The sequence below is a fragment of the Vitis vinifera genome, chromosome 18, assembly GCF_030704535.1.
Source record: "Vitis vinifera cultivar Pinot Noir 40024 chromosome 18, ASM3070453v1".
Taxonomy (NCBI): domain Eukaryota; kingdom Viridiplantae; phylum Streptophyta; class Magnoliopsida; order Vitales; family Vitaceae; genus Vitis; species Vitis vinifera.
The window spans coordinates 30,751,920-30,776,990 of record NC_081822.1 but is presented as its reverse complement, the minus strand read 5'-3'; the positions used below and the strand labels follow the sequence as shown (position 1 = coordinate 30,776,990).

General features: G+C 33.5%; 1 protein-coding gene, 1 long non-coding RNA gene and 1 pseudogene across 2 annotated transcripts; 1 reads left to right on the top strand and 2 right to left on the bottom strand.

The window, feature by feature from the left end:
• Positions 1–4,910: 4,910 nt before the first annotated feature.
• LOC100249918 (UDP-glycosyltransferase 88F3) lies at positions 4,911–10,941 on the bottom strand. Its single transcript, XM_003634551.4, has 2 exons — positions 9,448–10,941; positions 4,911–5,091 (listed from the first exon to the last, which is right to left on the bottom strand). The coding sequence occupies exon 1, from the start codon at positions 10,900–10,902 to the stop codon at positions 9,466–9,468; it is 1,437 nt and encodes a 478-aa protein (XP_003634599.1). The 5' UTR covers positions 10,903–10,941; the 3' UTR covers positions 4,911–5,091; positions 9,448–9,465.
• Positions 10,942–16,013: 5,072 nt separating this feature from the next.
• On the top strand, positions 16,014–21,803 carry LOC100258536 (UDP-glycosyltransferase 88F5-like; annotated as a pseudogene).
• A 1,397-nt stretch (positions 21,804–23,200) lies between these two features.
• On the bottom strand, positions 23,201–23,784 carry LOC132253279 (uncharacterized). The gene is made up of 3 exons (XR_009465149.1): positions 23,759–23,784; positions 23,566–23,670; positions 23,201–23,262 (listed from the first exon to the last, which is right to left on the bottom strand). It is a non-coding gene; the product is annotated as an uncharacterized LOC132253279 (long non-coding RNA).
• Between the last annotated feature and the right edge of the window lie 1,287 nt (positions 23,785–25,071).

Below are 25,071 nucleotides of genomic sequence, written 5' to 3'. Positions count from 1 at the left end.
ATCAATCAATCAATCATCAAGATCATGTATGTAGGGCCCCCACCAAAGCTCGTTTATTTTTGCATGAATTAATTCCATAAATTCCATTATTCGGAATTACGGAATTTAATTCATACTTATTTTAAAACATTTTAAAACAAAAGAGATGTTGAAATTGTTTGCCAGAAGGAAAGATGGCAACCAAGTTTTATTAAAAATGGGATTCTTGGGTGATCCTAAAAATCCTAAGGATGAAAGATGGGAAAATTGGAATTATTTGAAAATCAGAATTTTGATAAAGAATATTTACAAAATGAGATTTGAGAAAACATTTTTAAAATCAAATGAAAAGAAAACCAAGAATGTCACATGGCCCAAAGGTGGCCCATACTAAAGATGGCCAATGCATGGCCTGTTAGGCATAGGGCCCAGTTGACTTGTGCATGCTGGGGCTGCTGATAGACACTGCCTGAATTTACTCTCACCACTACATGTCCATTTGGCAACTGTATCTGGAATTCACTCCATAATTCGCTCGTACATCCATGGAATTAGCCTGTAGGAGTCCTCTGGCTTCCCATTAATTGCCTCTTTTGCCTTCCTCCTTGCTCTCTATAATTTTTGATAGCCCGCTTCAGCATCAAAGTCTGATTGAGCTTCGTGTATCCTTTTAGACAAAGAACAAGGACCAGCACTTGGCTTCTCTAGAATCAATCCTCAAACCAAATTAGAACTCAAACCCAGTTTGCAACCCATCTGATCCTGCACAGAATGTTTATGAATGCTGATAAATCTTTTCACCATGACTAAACTTGTGTTTCTTTCACAAACAGCTGTTACTTTCCAAGGAGGACCATCAACCTTGCATCGAGCGCGCATATATTCAGAACTGTTGACTTTGACTGTACACTCAGAATTATTTTCAAGTGAGTGTTTCTCAACAGTAGCCTGAAACTCATCTGGGTTATTAAATAGTTGGCATTTTTTTCCAAAGTTACCCTTTTATGCGTAGCAGCCACAAGTGGAGAATTTTCCATGTATTTTGGAATAAAAGCCATGATATCATTGCCGCAAAGATTGGCATTGAGCTCTGCATCATTCCCGCTTGGTATTGGACGCCTATGAAACTGAATGGGATTGATAATTCTAACCCTTCACGTACAGCTTTGTCAAAAGGTTCATTATGTCGACACAAAATACCCTCTTTAAATCTCATCACATGTGGCCAGTCAAGCTCTAGGCGCGCCAAACATTTCCATGTTTTTCAAGAAGGTCATGCATGCACTAAGACGGGCATGATAGTGGTGGGCGTTTTCGAGCAACATGCGGCCACGTTCTAGCAGGTTTATGCCGCGGCAGTGATGGTTGTTGACTGTGTACCCGGGTCAAGGAAGCTTGACGATTCAGGTGGGGAACTGGTATCTCAGATTATGGGGTGATGACTGTTTGATCGACTGAATTCTGGCATTGGCACTGCCTCTTGATGAGCTACTCGGTATCCCCTAGAAATGTTCATGCATGATGACTTTCATGTCTGTGAATAGGGAGTAAGCAGTGGGTTTGGGGGAAGTGCATGAGAGATGACGAGTGGTGCACAATAATGAAGAGAGAAAGGAGTTCAAAAGTGGAGTTAAGTGAGTTCATGCATAAAGGTATGGGATATGGGTATAAGCTTCAGCCGCGGGTGTAGGATGAGTGGATGTGGGTATGAAGCAATGGGTTGCATGGTGGGATAGAGAGAGAAAGAATGAGAGAAATGGATGGTTGATACACATAGGCAATGAATGGGTATGGTGAAGTATGGGGATCCTCTGCGTACATGGTGGAAAAGGAAACAGTGAAAAGTACCCACAGCCAACTGAACTTTCATCATTCCTCTCATTTTAACATAAGCTTGACCACAATATTTCTGAACTCTCTTAGGACTCATACTGCCGATGGCTATTTTGTGGTCTACAATGCCAATGGTGATATTTTCCGTCTTTCAAAACCGAAAAGAGGTAAGTGACCCTCATCAATCGAACAACTCACTTTCTTATATATTCAGGCAACAACTAGAGCAACTCCAGATCTGTGAATAGTATGGGCCCAAGAATCTGCTTAACAGAATGCTCCAAACTTTCAACAAGTATAAATCAGCCGGATACAATTGCACATTGTGCTGCAGCGTGAACAACAAAGATGGCAAAAGGGCTTCATTGTCATGACCGGAAGAGCGTCAACTTCTTTCTCATTGACTGGCATAATATCCTCAATAACAAACTGATCCAGATCAAATGTAAATGCAGTATTCCCACAAGATACAACCTGAACATGACCTTGCTTCTTTTCCATCTAAGATCTTTGCGCAACCCAGATCATCTGGAGGAGTTTTGTTCATCCTCAACACTCACGGGCCATGATCTGTGCTATCACCACCTGGCTCTCTCAAATAGGGATGTACAACCTGATGTATAACAAGGTAGGATGCCGAAAACAGGGGAATGGCAAAACCAAATAGAAAACAAACCAGTGAAACAAATAAAACAACCAAAGCCATGTTTCATGTTTAGATCAACAGGTTTGGCTGTAGGTGAGTGAACTAGAATGCACCCCATGGAGATAAGAACAGGACAAAACTCCCATATGACGCATAGTGAAACTAAAACAGAGATATATTATTCTCAAATCTCCCCAATAAAAATAGATGAGCTAGCCACAATACATCCATGAACCAAATGAGAACCATAAAACTGAGCGCATAGTAAAACAGTTCACGGAAAATGTCAAGAACAAGGAATGAGACTATATACCGATAAAGAAAATCAAAAGATCTATGACAGTCATACCTTTCGTGTCTTCGTCCTCTGGTTTTTCTTACCCACAGCTTACCTCTCTATTTTCTTCCTAAAACTCTTCTCCCCCGCATCCTTCAATGGAAAATTTCTTTTTCTCCAAAAAAAAAACAGACAGCTCTGCAGCTTCCCCCGTTCAACCTCTAATGTCTTCCCCAAAGCTCTCTAGAAAAATCTCTTCCTCTCTCTAAAGCTCTCTACTCTCTTCGTTCAACATCTAATGTCTTCCCCAAAGCTCTCTAGCTTGCTCCTCCCTCAAGCTCAATCTCTCTCTGTTTTTCTCATCTTCTCTCCGTAACTCTCCCTCTCTCTCTGGAAAACTCTAACTCTCTAGCTCCAGAGAGTCTCTCTCTCAAAAGCACCCCCCAAAAATATCTCCCCCGGAAATCCTCTCCACCTTGACCTCCAAAACCAAGGAATCCCCCCTGCAACTTCCAAAAAGATCATTTTCTCTTCAATGCAGCTGCCTCCCCCTCTAAAGATCTCTGCCCACTTTCCTCTAACGGCTGAGCCTCTGTCCCCCACTACTCTGCACCACTACCTTGCTAATAACAGAAGATGCTCCTCAATACAACGGCCTGCAGATCCTCATGCCACCTGTCAACCTTCCATTGGCACTTCAAAAGCAACATACGATTCTGCATTGTCCTCTCAAAAGGAGACACGTGATTGAGCAAGGCTCTTCCACGTGGCCAAAACGGGCAGCTGCATGAAAGGCCCCAAACGGGGGTCTACAATAATCATTCTGCAATATCTTCTTCCATAAATACAATTTTTTTTCCTTCTTTAATAAATATAAAGCTTGATCTTCAATTTGATTTATCAAGACTCATCCCAAATATTTTCACAAATTTTCCAAACAATATGATAGTTGAGCTATTTAATTATTATCTCTCTTGTATATTTAATTAATGATAGTTGATAGGATTTTCTTATTTTAAATAAGTTAGATATTTCATCGAATAACAAATCATATTTGATGATAAATTATAAAGAGAAAATTGTAATACTTATATGCATATGAGATGCATGCGAATTTCTTTCACCATCGGGTAATATTTACCCATTTAATATTTATATAGATTCTTTTAATTGCAACAAAGTATATACTTGTTTTATTACATTGATTAATCTTTTTAAATTCCAATTTGCTTCAATTCCAAACTCTATTTATTTGTTTAGTATCGTTTTTGTTTTTTTATTTTTAAAAATATTAAATAATTCTTATATAAAATGTATAAACTTACGTTAGATGCTTAAAAATAATTGTCGAGACTTCTATGGATTGAAAAATGATTTGGGAAGATCCAAATTCACATGTACGAGTTTCTATCCACCCTAGAAGTTTTAAAGGTTAATTTTTTTCCATTGGACCTAGGACCTGTTCACGTGGACTATGGGCTTGGATAAATATTGTATTTGGGCTTTGTTTAGTGGTTGTAGATCTTCCTTTTGGGCTTTGCATGTTGTATTTGTGGGATTGGGATTTACCTTTAATTTGGGTTTGGTTTTTTAGTGACTTGCATTTGGGGGTTATTTCTTTTGGCCTTGAGGAGCACCACATGGAGTATTGGGTTTTTGGGCTTGAACGCAAAGTTGAAGACAAGGTTTGAAATATCAGTAAACACGGATATATCAGTACAAATATATTGAAAATATTGGAGAAATATCGATGAATATTTTGACTAAAATATTGATAAGGTAAAAATTATTTAAAATTCATGAAAATATTTGAAAAAACTCTAAAAAAAATTATAAAATAAATAAAAATTCACATTTTAAAGTTACTTTGTAAATGTAATCGACATAGATATTGTTATGAAAAAAAATATCTATATGCAAGGATATATTTGTCACACCCCAAGACCCACTGTAAGGGGGTGACGGTCAATTCACGCCTCAAACCCAAAGGCTTAAAGTATAATTTGACCTAAACAATTATCTTGTAACTGGAAGTTACCAATTACCAAATATCGGAACAAAATTTCTAAAATCTTCAAAACTTAACTTTAAAACTAAGCATCCATCAACCAAAATCCATTATTCAAAGAGATTGCAAACTCAAACAATTTAAGTGCTAACAAAATTTTCATAATCTCCAAATCTCAACTTCAAACTATCATAAAAAATTAAAAGTTCAATATTTAAATAGCTTCCAAAAACCAAATAATCCAAATGAACATAAACTTATAAGCTAACAATATTCGAAAATAACATCTTATCCTAATGATGACCATTCCCCGACCTAGCCATCACTCCTCGACCGAACTAAGGGTACCTAAAAAATTATCAACAAAGGGGAATGAACTCAAAGCCCAATAAGAAACACTAATGCAGTGCATGAATCAGATATTTCAAGTTCACTTGCAAAATAGGAGACATTATAACTAATTATTTTCATAAACCTTTGAGTCGGTTTTGTCAATACATTCAAAACTTTTAATTGTACACATTCATTTCTGATTCAAACATTTTCATATCAAATTCAGTCAAAACATTCAAATCATTTATTTACTCTGATTATCAAATATCAAATGGTGCCCAGTTAGGTGAGACTTTTCAAATAGATGGCTAGCCTTAAATTGTTCATTTAAGGTGGACAGAACCAAACACTACTAGTACTAGTAACGTTTAACCAATTTATTCTACTAATTAAATTTTATGCTACTTATTAACTTACACTCATCATTAGTATAATAATATTGATAACTTCTATTTTCTCACTTTCAGTTTTTTTTTTTTTCCACTAAACATAAATTGTATCCCCAACAATTCTCCATTATTGCTAACATATATATATATATATATATATATTTTTTTTTTTTTTCTTTTCACCATTCTCCATCTTCCACAACGACGCATTTTTTTATTTTTAAATTTCATTACTTATATCTATTCATCTAATAAATTTTGAATTTCCCTATTTTCATCAATAGAACAATCTATATTCCTAATTTTAATATTTTGACCTAAAAGTTTTAAATAGGTTAACCCTAACCTAAATCGAAATCTTTCGGAGAATCATTTTTTTTTTTTTCAAAAACTTAAGATTTCTTAATTTCTAACAATAAAACCACCAATAATCCTAAATTTCCTATATTTTCATATTAAAACGAATTAAAAAAAAAAACAAACTAACCCTAATTTAATTTTTTTTTTCAAAAATAACTAGCATGTTTAGAACTAACTAAGGAATATAATATATTAATTTAGGGTTAGAATCTTACCTGGAAAAAAAAAAAAAAAAAAAAAAAAAAAAAAAAAAAAAACCTAAACTTCAACTCTGAATTTCTAACCCTCGAGCCCTACTATCTCCAATTCTCTACTTTTGGTTACTAGGATTTTCTTAATGAAGAAGACAAGACGAAAAGTCCAATTTATACCTAAGATTTTTAATTATAAAATGACTCTTTCACCCTTAATGAATTTAATTAATTACTTAATTACTTTGTAAATTACTATTTTGCCCCCAGATTAAATTTTGGGGTGTTACTATATCGGTCTTAATATATAATTTATTATTTATCTTATCAAATTAATTTTAATTTATAAAATACTATAAATTTATTATTATCATTATTATTTATATTTTAGTTTTTTAAAATAAATTTATATATTTAATATTTTAAAATAAAAACATTCAAAATTAAAAGGATAAATATAAAAAATTTAAAAGTGAAGTGATAGTAATTTTTTAGAATATGATTAATGAGATAAATTATGATACGTATAATATTAAAACTATAATTTATTTAATTCAAATACAATAAATAGTGTGAAATAAATGATAATATATTTATATAATTTTTTTAATATTTATATTTTTTATATTTAATTATCATATAAATAATATAAAAAACCTTATTCAAAAAATTACAATATTGATTTTTATATTTTTATTAATCAATTAAATATAATTTAAAATAAAATAATTAGAATTAGTTTTTTTTTTCAATGATGAACCTTAACAAATTTAAATTGAATATATATTATGAAAGAGTATCATAGTCTAATGGTAGCCAGGGATCGAACTCAAAAGGGCCACCCACTTCCCTCACTCGAGGCACCACCCACTTCTCTCACTCGAGGCATCAAGAAGCCCTTGTCTGAAGTTGCCCTCCAGACGAGAGAATCCCTAAAAAGGCCCTATTTTCCTCTGCCACTCTCAATCCTTGCAAGTACTAACCTAATCATGTTATTTATTTATTTTTGTTTTTTTGCAACCCCCGTTTGATTCCCAAGAAAATCCATCCCCCATTCGATTTCCGGGAAAATTCATCCTCGTTTGATTTCCAAGAAAATCCATGCAAAACCCCCAAGGAAAACAAAAAAAATTGCATTTTTTTTTGCTCCCTGTGTTTTCTGGATCTGTTCTAGGGGTCTCTTTGCTTTTATGCCACTGAATTTAAATTTCGCAAACCCTAAATCCACGATTTTTTAGCCAGGCTAAAAAAACACAACCTTTGCTGGCAAATCATGATCACATTACCAAATAGCATCTTATTTGTATTTAAAAAAAAAAAAAATTGGACCCATTTTGTATCCCGTGCGTGAGCAGGACTGGTAGGAAATATCAGGAAATTTCCGCAAAAATCGGTAAAAATATCGATAAATACCGAAATATCGGTGATATTTCCGAAATTTCCACCGACCAATAATCGGTAACGAATACCATGTCGGAGCAGGCCGATAAGCGAAATTTCAGAGAAATATCGCAAAAATTTTCCGATATTTCAAACACTGGTTGAGGATGACCTGAAAAAGCAGATTCAAAAAATGGGACAACTCTCTCCCACTTTGGGTTCTCTTCCTCAATCCTAAGGTTTTGTTCTTAGGTTGCAATTTGGCTGGAGGAATACGATAGGATAGAATGGAAATGAAAACTTAAGATGCTATATACAATAAAATCTATTATGTTATATTTATATTTAGTTTGTAAAATAAATAAAAGAAAAATAAAATAAAATATATATTATTTTTAATATTTAATATTTGTTTAAAATAAAATTTTATTACATTCCCATATTCTAAATTTCTCTTGGGTATAAGTATATTCCTTATTAAAATATTAAAATTTATAACTAACAATTTTATATAATGTTATTTAATATATATATATAAATACATTTTTATATATATATAAATACATTTTTAGTTCTCTTTTAACCACAAATTTAATTCTTTTAATCAAAATTTTTTACTTTGAAAAATAAGTTTGGTTGTAAATAGCTTAATCTTGTTGTTTTTAGTTAAATAAGCTATTATTAATTGTCAAATCTTTATTTTTATTTTATTTTTTTGCTTTTCCCTCATTGCTTCTTAAATATATACAACTAGTCAAGAGGAAATTATATATGTTTTTCTTCTTTATAATTTTATATACAATGCTTACAATTTGTTCTTTGAATGCATATAATTCAAGATACATATAGGGCAAGTTGACCAACTCGAGAGGAAAGTATATATACTTTTCTTAATTATAATTTTATATACAATGCTTACAATATGCTCTGAGTTGTATATATTTAAGGAGCATATATTATATATAAAATTATGACTATGAGAAACATAGGTTGGTGCAACTTGTCCTATACATATACATATAGGACAAGTTGCGTAGTATATATATAGGACAAGTTGCATAGGATAAGTTACACAACCAATGTTTAATTTTCTTAATCATAATTTTATATACAATGCTTATAATATGCTACGAGTTGTATATATTTAAGGAGCATATATTATACATAAAATTATGACTAAGAGAAACATAGGTTGATGCAACTTGTCCTATATATATATATATATATATATATATATATATATATATATAGGGCAATCGGGCAAGTTGCATATGATAAGTTACACTATCTATGTTTTTTTTTTTAATCATAATTTTATATACAATGCTTACAATATGCTCCGAGTTGTATATATTTAAGGAGCATATATCATATATAAAATTATGACTACGAGAAACATAGGTTGGTGCAACTTGTCCTAAACATACATATATATATAAGACAAGTTGCATAGGATAAGTTACACAACCTATGTTTAATTTTCTTAATTATAATTTTATATATGATGCTTCTTAAATATATACAACTACTCAAAAGGAAAGTATATCTATTTTTCTTAATAGTAATTTTAAATATAATAATGCTTACAACTATATACATATAATGCTCCTTAAATATATACAATAGTAAGCTTCTTAAATATATACAACTTCCTCTTGAGTAGCTGTATATATTATGAATGCAACTTGGAGAGAGAGACATGGGGGGCTTTGGAGGGCAGTGGATGGAAGGACCTTGGCCCAGGGGACTTAGTAAAGGCCACTTAGGTTTTGGTCAAACGAGGGTTGATCGGTTCATATGAAACCGGACGGTCCGTCTTCCAACCCTTGGACAGCTCGTTTCGCCAAATCGGACCGGATACATCACCTTGAATAAACTATTTTAACTAAATTTATATTTGAAAAGCCGAATTCTATATTATAAAATAAATCAAATGTTATAGTGAACCAGTCTCTTATAGAACGAGTAGATCGATGCAACCTAATTACCAATGAGCAAAGGATTAACTCAAAAACTATTAGCAATTCAATCCGGAATGGGCTCACTCTTACCTAAATTGACCTGCAACCTTAATCATGCTTCCAGTTCTCGGCCAACTTGGCAAGGGCCGTAGTGGATGATCCCTCCTCTCTCCAAGCTTCCACCGCCATCTCTCTCATCTTCTCGCTTCTCTCTCTCAGCTCTCTCCCCTCTTCAGAATCCATCAACTCCTTGAGTCGCCTCTCCAACTCAGCCCCACTCACAAACCTGTCACCATCTCTCTGCTCCACACCAATGGCCATCTTCATATTCTCGACCAAAACAGCCTTATTCAGGTGTTGTTCGGCGTGGAGAGGCCATGCCACCATTGGCACTCCCGCAACCACCGCTTCCAACACTGAGTTCCACCCCACGTGAGACACAAACCCACCCACGGATTGGTGTCTCAGCACCGCCACCTGCGGCGCCCATGACTTCACCACCATTCCCCTATTCTTGGTTCTTTCCAAGAACCCTTCTGGCATAAGCTCATCCAAATCAAAGTCGTTCCACACCAAATTTTCTTGCTTGATTTCCTTGCTTTTGTTATCCACAGGTGGAATTTTCACCACCCACAAAAATCTCTGGCCGCTTCTCTCCAACCCATTAGCTATCTCCTTCACCTGCTCCCTCGAGAACGATCCACGGCTGCCAAAACACAGGAACACAACACTCCTACTCGGCTGCTGGTCCAGCCATGACAAGCAGTCATGCTTATGAGTTGGAGCATCTTCACCAGAATCTGCAATCAATGGTCCAATGCAATAAACAGACGGACTTGGTCCATCGGTAACGCATTCCCCATTTGTAATAGCCATAAGGGCTATTGGCTCAAGGCCATCAAACGTATTGGTCAAAACCCCATCACATTTTCGTAGATCCAGTGAGAACTGTAGCGATTGGTGATAAGTCGGGTCTTCTCGGTCAAGCAGTGGTTCTATCATGTGAGTAGCTAGCAGTGGAGGCAATCCAGGAATGTGAAAAACAGTGGTGGGGAGATCTTTGAAGCTCTTGGTGGTCTGTTTGTGAATTGTTGGCAAGTAGAGGATGGCAGCGAGAGCAGCAGCAGAAAAGGAAGTGAAGAAATAAGTGGGGATTCCAAGGCCACGAGCCAAGGGAAAAGCTGAAGTGCAAAAAGAGTCGAGTATAACAGCCCGAATGGAAGAAGCTTCCGAGAGCTGCTGAAGAGATTGGAGAACATTAGAATCATTGAGACTCAGGAACTCGAACATGTTGGCCAGGCGACCAAGAGTTGGAGATGCGGTGAATGGGAGATACGGGAAGCGGTGGAAGGAGATGGAAGAGGTGGTTTGGGAGATTCGATCGATGTGAGAGGTGGTGGCTGGAGTGTCAAAAGGGCCAGTTGTGAGGAGAATAATAATGGAGAATTCGCAGTTGTAGCGGCTAAGAATGAGCTTACCAAGCTCTACCATGGACAACAAGTGGCCAATCCCTGGAGCTGGGTAAAGGACTATGGCATCCTTCATTTTTGGTACCACCTTGGATCCTTGGAATTGGGAGGAACTCAGAATGAGATCTGCAGATGAAGTCGATGTTAGAGATGATATACTTATATGATGTGGATTGTGGAGTGACATAATGTAATGGCCCAAACCCAATTTAAGGGTAAAATCGTAATTTAAAAATTATTAATTAATTAAAGTAATTTAATAAGGGTAAAAAGGTATTTTTGTATTTAAAACCCCTATATATAAATTATATTTTTCCTATATTCTTTATTCAAAAAACCCTTTTACACAGAGATCAGAAATATCAGAGAGTATAAGGTTGAAGTTTTGAAGGTTTAGGGTTTGAAGATTAATTTTTTTAGGTAAGATTTTTAATCTTTAAATTAATATTTTATATTCGTTAATTAGTTTTAAACACTTTAGATATTCTTTGGAATATCTCAATTTTGATTAGAGTTCGCTTAATTAATTTATAGGTCAAAAAGATTAAAAATTTATGAACATAGTTTGATTTATTAACGGAGATCAATAAATTTTGATTACTCAAATGAATAGATAAAAAAAAAATTAAAAAAATTATATAGTTTTGGATGTGAAAATTACATAAAATTGTGAGTATGAAGGTTAAAAGTTTTGACTTTAGAGATGAAAAAAAAATGATGAAAGATGCGTAAGAAGGATTTGGCATGTTGAAAAAAAAAAAAAAAAGAATTGCATGGGGTATTTGTTAAATTTCGGTAGGAGATTTAAATAATAATAATAATAGTTTAACGCGAATAAATATTCTTAAAAGATTTAATTTAGATAAGTTAGAAAAAATAAAATAAATTATTGTGTAGGAAGTTGAAAATAATATTGGATGGTAATAATATTAATATAGGAAATTAATTAGGATCCCTAATACTAAATAAAATATTTTTAAGATTGTCAAATTTATATATTTAGATAAATAATCAATAATCAATATTGTGTATGATAGTATGTTAGGTGAGGAGAAATTCTTCAGAGTTAAATACTTCAAGATTTTGAGTGCTTCTTCAAGGTAAGGGAAATTAATGCAAATTTTTATAGAAGAAAATAATTTTCTTTTTATATTGTATTTTGAAAAGTATAAAAATATTATTTTTATCTTTTTGTTTGGATCAAATATGTGTTTTGTATGGAAAGTATATTTGAGAATCTTCCTTGTTTATTTATGAAAAGTGAAAAATTTTGGAGATACGATATTTTGTTTTGCAAGTTTGAATTAATGAAATAAAGTGTTTGACTCTAATTCTTATGGCCCTAGTCAACGGGTTATAATTGTTGACATTTCTATGACCCTAATCAACGGGTTATAATAGTTGATATTATATGACCCTAGTTAACGGGTTATAATAGTTGACCTTATGGCCCTAGTCAACGGGTTATAATAGTTGACTTCATGGCCCTAGTCAACGGGTTATAATTGTTGACATTTGGTTTTATTCACCTTAACTAGAACAAATTTGAAACTAGCCACTCATTTGTGAAGTCCTACCTAATTGGACACCGTTTGTTATTTGATAATCAGAGTAAAGATATTTTGAATGCATTTGTTTTGGTTTTGATGAGAAATTGTTTTAAAATGGATATGAGAAAGTTTGTTGAAAAGTTTGAATCTATTATTATTTCGAACTCAAAAGTTTTTTTTATGAAAATAAGTGTTTGTTATATCTCCTATTTGCAAACATGATTGAAAATGTTTTATCCATGAAACTGCATTGATGTTCCTTATTGAGCTTTAAGCTCATGCCCCTTCGTTGATAATTTTTCAGGTACTCTTAGTTCAGGCGAGAAGTAATGGTTAGACTGGGAAAATTTTTCTTTGTTAGGATTTTGGTTCAAATTTTATTTTTGGACATTGTTTAGATGTTAAAATTTATTTTTAGTTTAAATTATTTGAATTTGGAGTTATTTGGACAATAACACTCTAGTTGATGTGTTAGTTTTTTTAAAAAAAGTTGATACTCGAAGACTTTAGAATTTTGTTCAACTACTCTGAACAGGAATTTGGTAATTGATAAATTTCTTTCCAGTTACAATACGAATATTTATGTCGTTTCTACTTTGAGCCTTTGAGCTTGAGGTGTGAAATGATAGTCATGCCCTTGGAGTGGGTTTTGGGGCGTGACACATAATAATGGTAGATGGCGACGACGTGCCCATCTACTCCTTTGAAAATTCATTCATGGCTCCACCTCTTCCTAAGGCAATTGCATCATTTTTACATCTCTAAATATTAAAACAACTTTTTCAAGTTGTGTGTACAAGCACAACTTTAGCTCTACAATGTGTTTTTTAGGGCTTACCGAACTCTAAAAGCAACGAAATCCTAGCTACCAGACAGTCACGCAATTAGAATTATTAATTAATATTTTCTTAATTAATAAACTCTCCTTTCTCTCAAGGTTATTAATTTATATATATATATATATTAAAATTTAATTAAAACTTTAGCTTAGTTTGGATATACTTCTTATTTTTTGTTTATTTAAAAAAAAAAGTAACTTTTGTATAAATATTGTAAAATCATTTTTAAACCCTTTCTTAAATTTATATATGATTTACTATCATTTTATATTTTTAATATAATTAAAAGTTAATTATTGATATTAATAAGAGTAAAATATAAACATAAAATAAAATAAAGAAATAAAATAAATCTAAAAATAAATTCAAATTATCGAAAATGTTGGTTTTTATTCAAAATTCATCATTTGGTCAATAATAAAGTACGAAAATTTAAAAAAAAATGGAAAAAAAATATTTAAAAGTAAAAAGTGAATTTAAAAAATGTAGAAAACTTTTATAAGCTCAAATTTGGTTTCTTTGATTGCTTCCAAGATTAATAAGTTAAAGGAACATACTAAGCATGTTGAATCAAAATTTTACAAACTTAGACTTTTAAGAAAATTTGTAGTTCAATATAATATTAGATGTTAATTTGAAAATAATTTACATTTTCTTTATTTATTTGTTGAATATGAATTCAAATCCTATTTGTTGACTTCAACATGTGAGAAATGGTATTAAACAAACATGATATGATATGCATATTGAGCCAAAATCCCATAATAACAGACTTTAATAAAATTGGTAGTTGAACCAATCCATGGTTTCAAATAAAGTTTTTAAGGTAATTGCATCCATTTTACCATATGAAAATGCCTCTCACGTTAATTATATGAAGTTAAAATACAACAACCTGCATTTATTGTCATCGACTACACAACTAAAAGTTAGGGACCATTTTGGCAGGACAGCATACCAAACTCTTACGAGTGTTCATGCCATCCAGGGATCAATCAGACAACAAAGGCCTATTCTATCTTCTGTGGTTTGAAAAATAGAAAATGATAGTAATTTATATATAAAATGTAATATCTCTTGAAAATTTATCTTATAAAACAATAATAATTTTTTAAAACTGTTTAAAAAAATTTTAATTCTAAAAATTAATTTTATAAATATAACGTAAGTTCATACAAATTATGAGGAAGTTATTATTATCTTTTATTTTTAAAAATAGAAAATTAATAAAAAGTGTGTAATAAGAAATCATAAATATTAGAAATATTTGATAGTAACAAATTAAATTTAACATCATTCATAAATATAACTAGAAAATAATATTAAATTAATGGGTTTGGATTAGCATTATTTTGTTTATATGTCAAATCTATGTTAACCTGGCCATATAATTTATTTAATAAATATGTAGCACATGTTCGGGTTAGAATACACAACTTACTTAAAGGATTTGGAGATGTTTAATTTATTTAACCTCTTTGCTTAATCTTTTTCAAATGATATGATTATGATCAACCAAATAAGATGATAGGAATTCATTTGGTAGTAATTATGGGAAGTGGTTTTAGTTTAAAAGTGTTTTGAAAAAATAAAATAAAAATTAGAGACATATTTGGTAACCATTTTGAAAAATAATTTTTGAATATTTGATTTTTGTTGAACAAAAGTCTATTTAAAAACTTAAAATGTTTTTAACATATTTTTAATATTTTTAAATATATTTTAAAATTAATTGTTATATATAATGTTTTATTTTCAATGTTACGTTTCTTAATTAAAATAAAACAACCGTAAAAGAATCTAATATAAAGAAAATATATAAGAAGAAATGCAAAAAAGAGAAGTATATCCAAATTATACTTAAGTTTTAATTAAATTTTAATATAAAATAATATTTATCATTATATATATTATTAACTCTCGATAAATTAATAACCTTGAGAGCAGGGAAAATCTATTAATTAAGAAAATATTAATTAATAATTTATTGATTAATTGATAAATTATTAATTTATAAAAGTATCCCTTATTTTTCTAAAATATTATATTTAATATCGTTTTATTATAATTAAGTGAATTAAATATTTCGTTTTACGAAATAACAATTTTTCTTGTATTTTGTTTCATGAAGTTAGTAAGATAGTATTTTTAAGGTAGAAATATAACATTACATTATTTTACATATAAATATTTCTTTCTTTTTTTTCTTTTTTTGCAAAGGACACATATCTTGCAAAAGTCCTTCCAACAACAAATCATATGGATATTGCTTTATGTTAGGAAAGTATTAATTTATATGGTAAGTGGAATTCATATGAAAATATACATATATTGTGATATTAATGTATTATCTTGTACATTTATCAAATTATTAATTTAACTTATTGGTTCTAAATTAGGACCCGGAAAAAAAATATTATTTAATTGTGATTATTAATTTATAAAGGTTTGGTAAGATGTTATGGAGATGGGTAAGTTTTAGAAAAAAACAATTCTCTAATGGTACCTAGTCACATGGTTGTCACTGAAAATTGAAAACAAACCTGCGCCCACAGCTACAGTGGTACCAATCATCAAATTGTGTGGTTGACTGGTAGCTGCTAGGATTTCCTTGCATTTCCCTGTAGGCTGCTTCCTGCTTGTACGCACCACTTGAAAAAGTTCTTTTAATATTTAGAGACGTGAAAAATGATGCAATTGCCTTAAATGGAGGTGAAGCCGTGAATGAATTTTCAGAGGAGTAGATGGCACATTGTTGCCATTGGCCCATTGCCATAAACTACTCTGTCACTCTCCACAATCCACATCATATATTTATAGCATCTTTAACATTGACTTCATCTGCAGATCTCAAAGAATCCAAGCTACCAAAAATGAAGGATGCAATAGTCCTTTACCCCGCTCCAGGCATTGGCCACTTGGTGTCCATGGTAGAGCTTGGTAAGCTCATTCTTAGCCTCTATGACTGCGAATTCTCCATTATCGTTCTCCTCACAACTGGCCCTTTTGACTCTCCGGCCACCACCTCTTACATCGATCGAATCTCCCAAACCACCTCTTCCATCTCCTTCCACCGCTTCCCTTATCTCCCATTCACCGCATCTCCAACTCTTAGTCGCCTGGCCAACATGTTCGAGTTTCTGAGTCTCAATGATTATAATGTTCTCCAATCTCTCCAGCAGCTCTCTGAAGCTTCTTCCATTCGGGCTGTTATACTCGACTCTTTCTGCACTTCAGCTTTTCCCCTGGCTCATGGCCTTGGAATTCCCTGTTCAAATTGATAAATGATAGTTTTTTCATTCATTTTTTCATTCGTTCATATACAGAGTATATATAGAGGGTATCGTCATTCTAAGAATGGGAAAGAATGATACAAGGAAAGAATGACATAAGGAAATAACAATTAATATCCTAATATCTCAACTTTCCTAATATCTCAATATTCCTAATATCTCAATATTCATAATATCTCAACTTTCCTAATATCTAAACATTCCTAATATCTCAACACTAAATGATATACGAAAATCATTCCTAATATCTCAACACTCCCCCTCAAGTTGGTGCATAGATGTCACACATGCCCAACTTGTCTAAAAATTTTGAGAACATTTGACTTGAGACAGCTTTGGTAAGGATATCGGCCAATTGATCTTCTGATCGAATCTTAGGCAATTCCACAATCTTATCATCCAACTTTTCCTTAATGAAGAATCTATCCATCTCGACATGCTTTGTACGATCATGTTGTACTGGATCATGAGCAATGTCACACGCGGCTTTATTGTCACAAAACAATCGGATTGGTTGCCTAGATAGGTAACCTAAATCCTATAAGAGGAGTCTTAGCCATAATGCCTCACAAAGTCCTAGAGCCATACCTCTAAATTCCGCTTCTGCACTTGAACGAGCGACGACATTTTGCTTCTTACTTTTCCATGTTACAAGATTACCACCTACAAAGGTAAAGTAACCAGATGTAGATCGCCTATCATCCACTGCACCGGCCCAATCAGCATCAGTATATACTTCTATACTTTGATGATCAATATTTTTAGCGAACAAAATTCCCTTCCCAGGAGCATTCTTCAAATACCTCAAAATACGCATGACTGCATTCATATGTTGCTCTCCAAGATTATGCATGTATTGACTCACTACACTCAGTTCATAAGCAAGATCTGGTCTTGTATAAGCTAAGTACATTAATCTCCCCACAAGTCTCTGGTATCTTCCCTTATCGGTTGATACTTGATTAGGCTCAACACACAATTTCAGACCTTCTTCTATTGATGTATTAATAGGTTGACATCCCGACATTCCAGTCTCCTGTAAAAGATCTAAGGCATACTTTCTTTGAGACAAAAAAATTCCTTCACTTGATCGAGAAACTTCAATCCCAAGAAAGTATTTTAGAGGACCTAGATCTTTCATTTCGAATTCTCTAGATAGATAATTTTGCAGAGTTTTTCTTTCTTTAGGATCATTTCCTGTAACTACCATGTCATCCACATATACGATGAGTGTCGTAATCTTACCATGTTTCTTTTTCAGGAACAAAGTGTGATCTGAATTACTTTGACGATAGCCAAAAGCTCTCATTGACTTTGTGAACCTTCCAAACCATGCTCTCGGGGATTGCTTCAACCCATACAATGACTTCTTCAATTTGCACACCTTCTGACATTGCTTTTCTGACACCATGCATCCTGGTGGAAGATCCATATATACTTCTTCAGATAACTCGCCATGCAGAAAGACATTTTTCACATCAAATTGTTGTAATGGCCAATCTAGGTTTGCAGCTAAAGACAATAATACTCGAACTGTGTTGATCTTAGCTACAAATGCAAATGTCTCTGTGTAGTCAATTCCATAAGTTTGAGTGTACCCTTTTGCTACCAGTCTTGCTTTAAATCGTTCAATACTACCATCTGCCTTGTACTTCACAGTATAGATCCAACGACACCCAACTGGCTTCTTTCCTGGTGGACATTCTACGAGTTCCCATGTTTCATTCTTCTGCAATGATTTCATCTCTTCATTCATGGCTGCTTTCCACCTTGGATCAGGTAAGGCTTCCTGCACACTGTTAGGAATAGCTACAGTAGATAATTGATTTACAAATGACTTGTTTGATTCAGACAAACGATAGTTAGACACATAGTTGCTCATGGGATATTTGACTTTGGTAGACAATTCAGGTTCATATGTGGGTTTAGAAATACCTCTATTATGACGGTGTGGTAACCGTTTCATGAATGGATCAGGTTCCAAATTAAGAACACCCTCAACAGACGACGATTGGTTTGGTATTTCAGTGAAGACATCTTCGGACCCAAATTGTTGACCACTCATATCCAACTCACCCACTTCCTGGTTCACTAGTTCAGATTGTCCAGATTCATCTTCCTCAGATATATGATAATCATAATCGAGAGTCTAAATTTCCTTATGGTACTCCCCCTGAAGTTCAGACTCAGATGAAAAATACATCGAATCTTCATGAAACACCACATCCATTGTAATATACATTTGTCGAGTTGGAGGATGGTAACATCGATATCCCTTTTTGTGCAATGCATATCCAACAAACACACATTGTAATGCATGAGAAGTTAACTTGGTGCGTTGGTGCTTGTGTAGATGCACAAATGCCATGCAACCAAAAACACGAGGAGGTAGATTTGGGACTGTTGGGGCAACTACGGCATTAGTAAGAGCTTGGAGTGGTGTTTGAAAGTTAATTGAGCTAGAAGGTACCCGATTGATCAAGTATGCGGCAGATGTGATTGCTTCTCCCCAATAAGTTATCGGTGTTTTTGCTGCTATCACGGAAGCACGAACAACCTCTAACAAGTGCCGATTTTTTCGTTCAGCGACTCCATTTTGCTGGGGTGTATTGGAACAAGTAGTTTGATGAATGATGCCATGTCCTTCCAAATACTTTTGAAGATCAGAACTTTGATATTCTCTACCATTATCACTACGCAGAACCCGAACCTTTGCATTGTACTAAGTTTCAATCACTTTATGAAATTTTTTAAACAACAAGTTCACTTCATCTTTGGTCTTCATCAAGCATAACCATGTCATTCTGGTACAATCATCAATAAAAGTAACAAACCAACGTGAGCCACTCAAAGTTGGGACTTTGGATGGGCCCCAAACATCAGAATGTATAACCATAAAAGGAAACGAACTTTTATTTAAAATTAACGGAAACGAAGCACGATGGCTTTTAGCCAATTCACAAATATCACAACGGAAACCAGAAATATCACTCTTTGCAAACAAACTATGAAACAATTTTTTTAAATAACCAAAGGAAGCATGTCCCAAACGTTGATGCCACAACCAAATTTCAGATTTTTTCTTCTCTCCCTCAGATTCATCTGCCATCAAGGCTTGGTGCAACTTATTTGAATCCTTTGACTGTAAGTCCAAGTAATAGAGTTTTCCCTGCTTAATACCACAACCAATCGTCTGTCTTGTTTGGATGTCCTTAATCACACAAAATTCAGGCCAAAAAATGACAATACAAGATAAGGCTGCAATGATTTGAGAAACTGACAAAAGATTGTAATCTAAAGATGGAACAACTAAAACAGAATCTAAATTCAAAGTATCAGTAAGAGTTAAGGATCCTTCCCCAATGACTGGGGTTGTGTTACCATTGGCTGTGGAAACAATTTTTTGTGAGGAAGGTCTAAGGGTTGAAACCTGTCTAGAATCAAAAGTCATATGATCTGTAGCACCAGAATCAATTATCCATGCACTATTAATAACAGGTGTAAAATTATTTAAAAACTTACCACCATGATCAGTAGCGACTACCAATGCAGAGGCTTTCTCAGCAACATTAGCCTCTGTTTTTATTTCTGCAATAGTTGCAGTCGAGGTTTTCTTGGAATCCTTCTTCCGTTGATCACGATTATTATCATTAATAACAAAGTGTTGATAACCTAAACATGATTTAAAGGTTTATGGTTCAAACCCTCGGTTCCTCATTTTTTTCTTGATCATACCAAGAGTCGTTGCTTTGAAATTGTGGGATATCCAGACTGGTGGGATCAGTCTTATTGCAGTGAGTGCATTTGAAGGTTGACTTATCAATATTAGGGCTTATCTTAGGATGGTTGATCGCTGTCGGACTACCATAGCGACAAAATATCCAGGATTTCAATTTCATGGCTCTGATACCATGTTCAAATTGATAAATGATAGTTTTTTCATTCGTTCATATACAGAGTATATATAGAGGGTATCACCATTCTAAGAATGGGAAAGAATGATACAAGGAAAGAATGACATAAGGAAATAACAATTAATATCCTAATATCTCAACTTTCCTAATATCTCAATATTCCTAATATCTCAATATTCATAATATCTCAATATTCCTAATATCTCAATATTCATAATATCTCAACTTTCCTAATATCTAAACATTCCTAATATCTCAACACTAAATGATATAAGGAAATAATGATATAAGGAAAGCATTCCTAATATCTCAACATTCCCGCTTATTTCTTCACTGCTTTTTCTGCTACTGCTCTCACTGCCATCCTCTACTTGCCAACAATTCACAAACAGACCACCAAGAGCTTCAAAGATCTCCCCACCACTGTTTTTCACATTCCTGGATTGCCTCCACCGCTAGCTACTCACATGATAGAACCACTGCTCGACCGAGAGGACCGGAGTTATCACCAATCACTACAGTTCTCACTGGATCTACGAAAATGTGATGGGGTTTTGACCAATACGTTTGATGGCCTTGAACCAATAGCCCTTATGGCTATTACAAATGGGGAATGCGTTACCGATGGACCAAGTCCGTCTGTTTATTGCATTGGACCATTAATTGCAGATGTTGGTGAAGATGCTCCAACTCATAAGCATGATTGCTTGTCATGGCTGGACCAGTAGCCGAGTAGGAGTGTCGTGTTCCTGTGTTTTGGCAGCCGTGGATCGTTCTCGAGGGAGCAGGTGAAGGAGATAGCTTATGGGTTGGAGAGAAGCGGCCAGAGATTTTTGTGGGTGGTGAAAATTCCACCTATGGATAACAAAAGCAAGGAAATCAAGCAAGAAAATTTGGTGTGGAACGGTTTGATTTGGATGAGCTTATGCCAGAAGGGTTCTTGGAAAGAACCAATAATAGAGGAATGGTGGTGAAGTCATGGGCGCCGCAGGTGGCGGTGCTAAGACACCAATCCGTGGGTGGATTCGTGACTCATTGCGGGTGGAACTCAGTGTTGGAAGCGGTGTCTGTGGGAGTGCCAATGGTGGCATGGCCTCTCCACACCGAACAACACCTGAATAAGGTTGTTTTGGTCGAGAATATGAAGATGGCCATTGGTGTGGAGCAGAGAAATGGTGACAGGTTTGTGAGTGGGGCTGAGTTGGAGAGGTGACTCAAAGGGTTGATGGATTCTAAAGAGGGGAGAGATCTGAGAGAGAGAATTAATAAGACCAGAGAGATGGCGGTGGAAGCTTGGAGAGAGGAGGGCTCATCCACTACTGCCCTTGCCAAGTTAGCCGACATCTGGAAGCATGATCATGGATGCAAGTTGGTCGATTGAATTGCTAATAGCATTTACGTTAATCCTTCGCTTATTACTGAGTAGGTTGTCTAGACCTACTCATGCTGTGAGGGACCTGTTCACAATAAAATTTGACTTATTTTATGATATAGAATTCCAAAGAAGACGAACTCCATATCAATTTAATTTAAATAGTTTAGTCAAAATGAATTTAGTGTTCACTTAATAAACTATTTTTATATTGAAATCATCTTTCACTACAAAGAAAAAGATATATGGTGACATTTATGACGAACCACCGTAAACATAGGGTGTCACTACAACATAGCGTCACCTTCTCCACTAACACCATAGAGGGTACCAATTGGTGACGTATTTGGAAGTGACACTAAAGTAGATAAATGGCGACCCATTCGAAAGTGGCATCATATATTTCTAGTGATGATAGGGTGTCGCATTAAATGCATCATCTTTGAGTTATGATGTCACATTAAATGCATCACTTTTGAGTAATGGTGTCACATCATTGTAAATTATTGTGAAAAATATGATTGCTTTTAGTTATAGTTTTTTGTAATGCTTATGAATTAATAAGTAAGATTAACCTGTTTATATTTTGTCCATAAATATAACAATCATATTATATTTAACTCATTTTTCTATAATGTTTCTGGAATAACTCATAATACATTGATCATGTAATAATATTTGTATATCAAATGTTCACAAAAAGATAGTACATCCAACATATCAAATCCATCAAAACTAAAAAAAGAAGAGTGAATACATACCAAAACATGATTTAGAAATGTTAAAGATCCCAAGATTCATGTATACCTCCATTTCATAAGCATAAAATCGGCTAACTATAAAATGACATAAAAGTCTCATCTAAAATCTAAATTTCTCAGTACCAATTAAAGTAACATTTATGTCCTACAACGTATGACATAAGAGTAGCATTTAAAAACCCAAAATCTTGTTGCCTTCTTCTTTCTTTTTATTCTCCATTCCACCCTCCCAAAAGTGTATACCTGCATTTCATAGTTTAATGAGTTTTATAGATTTTTATTGAAGAAAATAAACATGGATCGAAGTTATCATAAATGAACAAATCTAAGAACTATTTTTTTTTTCTTTTTTTCAAATAGAAACATTATTCAAAGAATAAGCAATACTATACAATACCTATGGAAAAATTCATGTAGTAGCTAAGGGACTCACCATGCATGGTGATCATGATTAGTTGTAGCATAAAAGTAGCCCATTCTCATCTAATTTCATCGAATTCTACTTGAGAATATGTTTTTTTTATCACCAAACTGAAATCAAATAAGAAAATAACATTAAAATGCATAACATTTGGAAGCCTAAAACTATGTACAATTCATTAAATTTGTAATACCTTTGAAGCAATAATTGTAGGATAAAAAATTATCTTTTTTATGAATCTCATAACAAAGTAGTCACATTCGAACCCTCTTTCTTGTCTTGGACACTAATCGATCAATTATAAAATAACAATAATACTCATATATATAAATGGTGCAAATGCATAAGCTAATGTGTAAAGAAAAATTTTTGGATGTCACCTGCACTAGTTGCCAAGATAGCTCTCTCTTAGATGTTTTCTTTGTAGATATTCGAAGAGCCCTATGTAAATAAGTTCAATGGGTACATTTTTAAAATAGGTAAATGTTATATGTTTTAAAATATATATAAATAATAATAAAAAATGTGTTTTGAGATGAATGTATTTTTTTTTTAAATAATACTATGAAAAATAATAGGAAGAACTTACATGTTTACGATATCCTTTAAGTCCTCACATGGTTTGTGATGCATAGGGTCAAGATAGTGGACTATCATTTTCCTTGGCTCAATCACTACCAAGACCCAATGAAAGCTAAATCATTAAAAACAAAAGTAGCATCTAATTAGAAATATAAATCAATCATAAAACCTCAAATTAAAGTATAATATTCGTCACTTACTCGGGGTTGTAGGGTATGAAAACATATTTAGCATCTTGGAACTCCATTAAGCGTTTTGACAACAATTGTGCTCTTTTCTCTATTTGAGGAGTACTAAAGTCTGCTCGTGATATTGTAAAAGGATTAACAAATATAAATTGTGATTCCTTTTTGGCAATATGTAGTTGATCATCCATGTGCCTATTATTGTATCAAAACACCAAAATAAAATTATCATTAGTCATATCCAATCTCGTTCAACATGGGCAACTCATATTAAAAAAATAATAACAAATGAAAATAAAATGTGCATACCATAAATGGAAGGGGATGCAGTTTGATGACACCTCTAAAGATGAAATAATGTATTCACAATCCTCTCGAGATATATATGTTTGAAATTCGACACCAAATAGTGAAATGGGGAGCTGTATTGGGTATGTCTTGTCATTACCAAGACAACCATCCACAAATTTCTGAAAATTTTTAATGGTCGAATGATTTTGAGGCTTAGATTTTCGAATAATTGGTGTCTTCACTATCTTCTTCTTTCCTTTATCCAACACCTATGAAAAAGGAAGGAATGTTAGATATATATACTCCTAAACAATAAAATACCAAGTTACACTCAAATTTACTATAAACATAAAATGACATACCTAAGGATGTTCAGTTTTAATTATGACAAGGCTTGTTGGCCAATCAAGCTCAAAGCCAATAGCATCCCCAACATTGATAATCTCATATGGATTTAGAAATGGGAGTCTAGCATCTGGCTTGTGTGCAACATTTAGTACAACCAACCTATTCTATCATTTTTCTTCTATTAGTGTACCAGTTGCAACAACATTTCTTTTTCTTTCCACTGCTAATTTACATTTAATTACCTTCAATACAACAAATAATATCATTTACATAGGCTTTATATCACTTATATTAATCTTGTATTATTAGTAAGTAAATGCATACCTTGTGTTTCAGTGGTGGTTCTGGTGGTTGGGGCTCTTCTATCATTTTAAACATTGGTTTTTCTGCTACAACTGGTTGTAAAACAAGTTGTTGTCTCATGTTATTACTACCCATATCAGAATGGTGTGTGGGGGGAGACATAACTTGTCTTGTTGCAGCATCTTCCATCTCTTTTCGTACCATTTCCCATATTTCTTCTTTGATTTTTTTTCATGTCATCAGATGGTTGATGAAAGTATGAGCTGGGCCTAACCAAATGGTCTTGACCTACCACACATCTTGGATGATCAAGCTTATCCAATGCCTGACATAATATGTCATTTGGACCAGGTGGAGGTAGTCCAGTCTCCTTAGCCTTTTCTAGT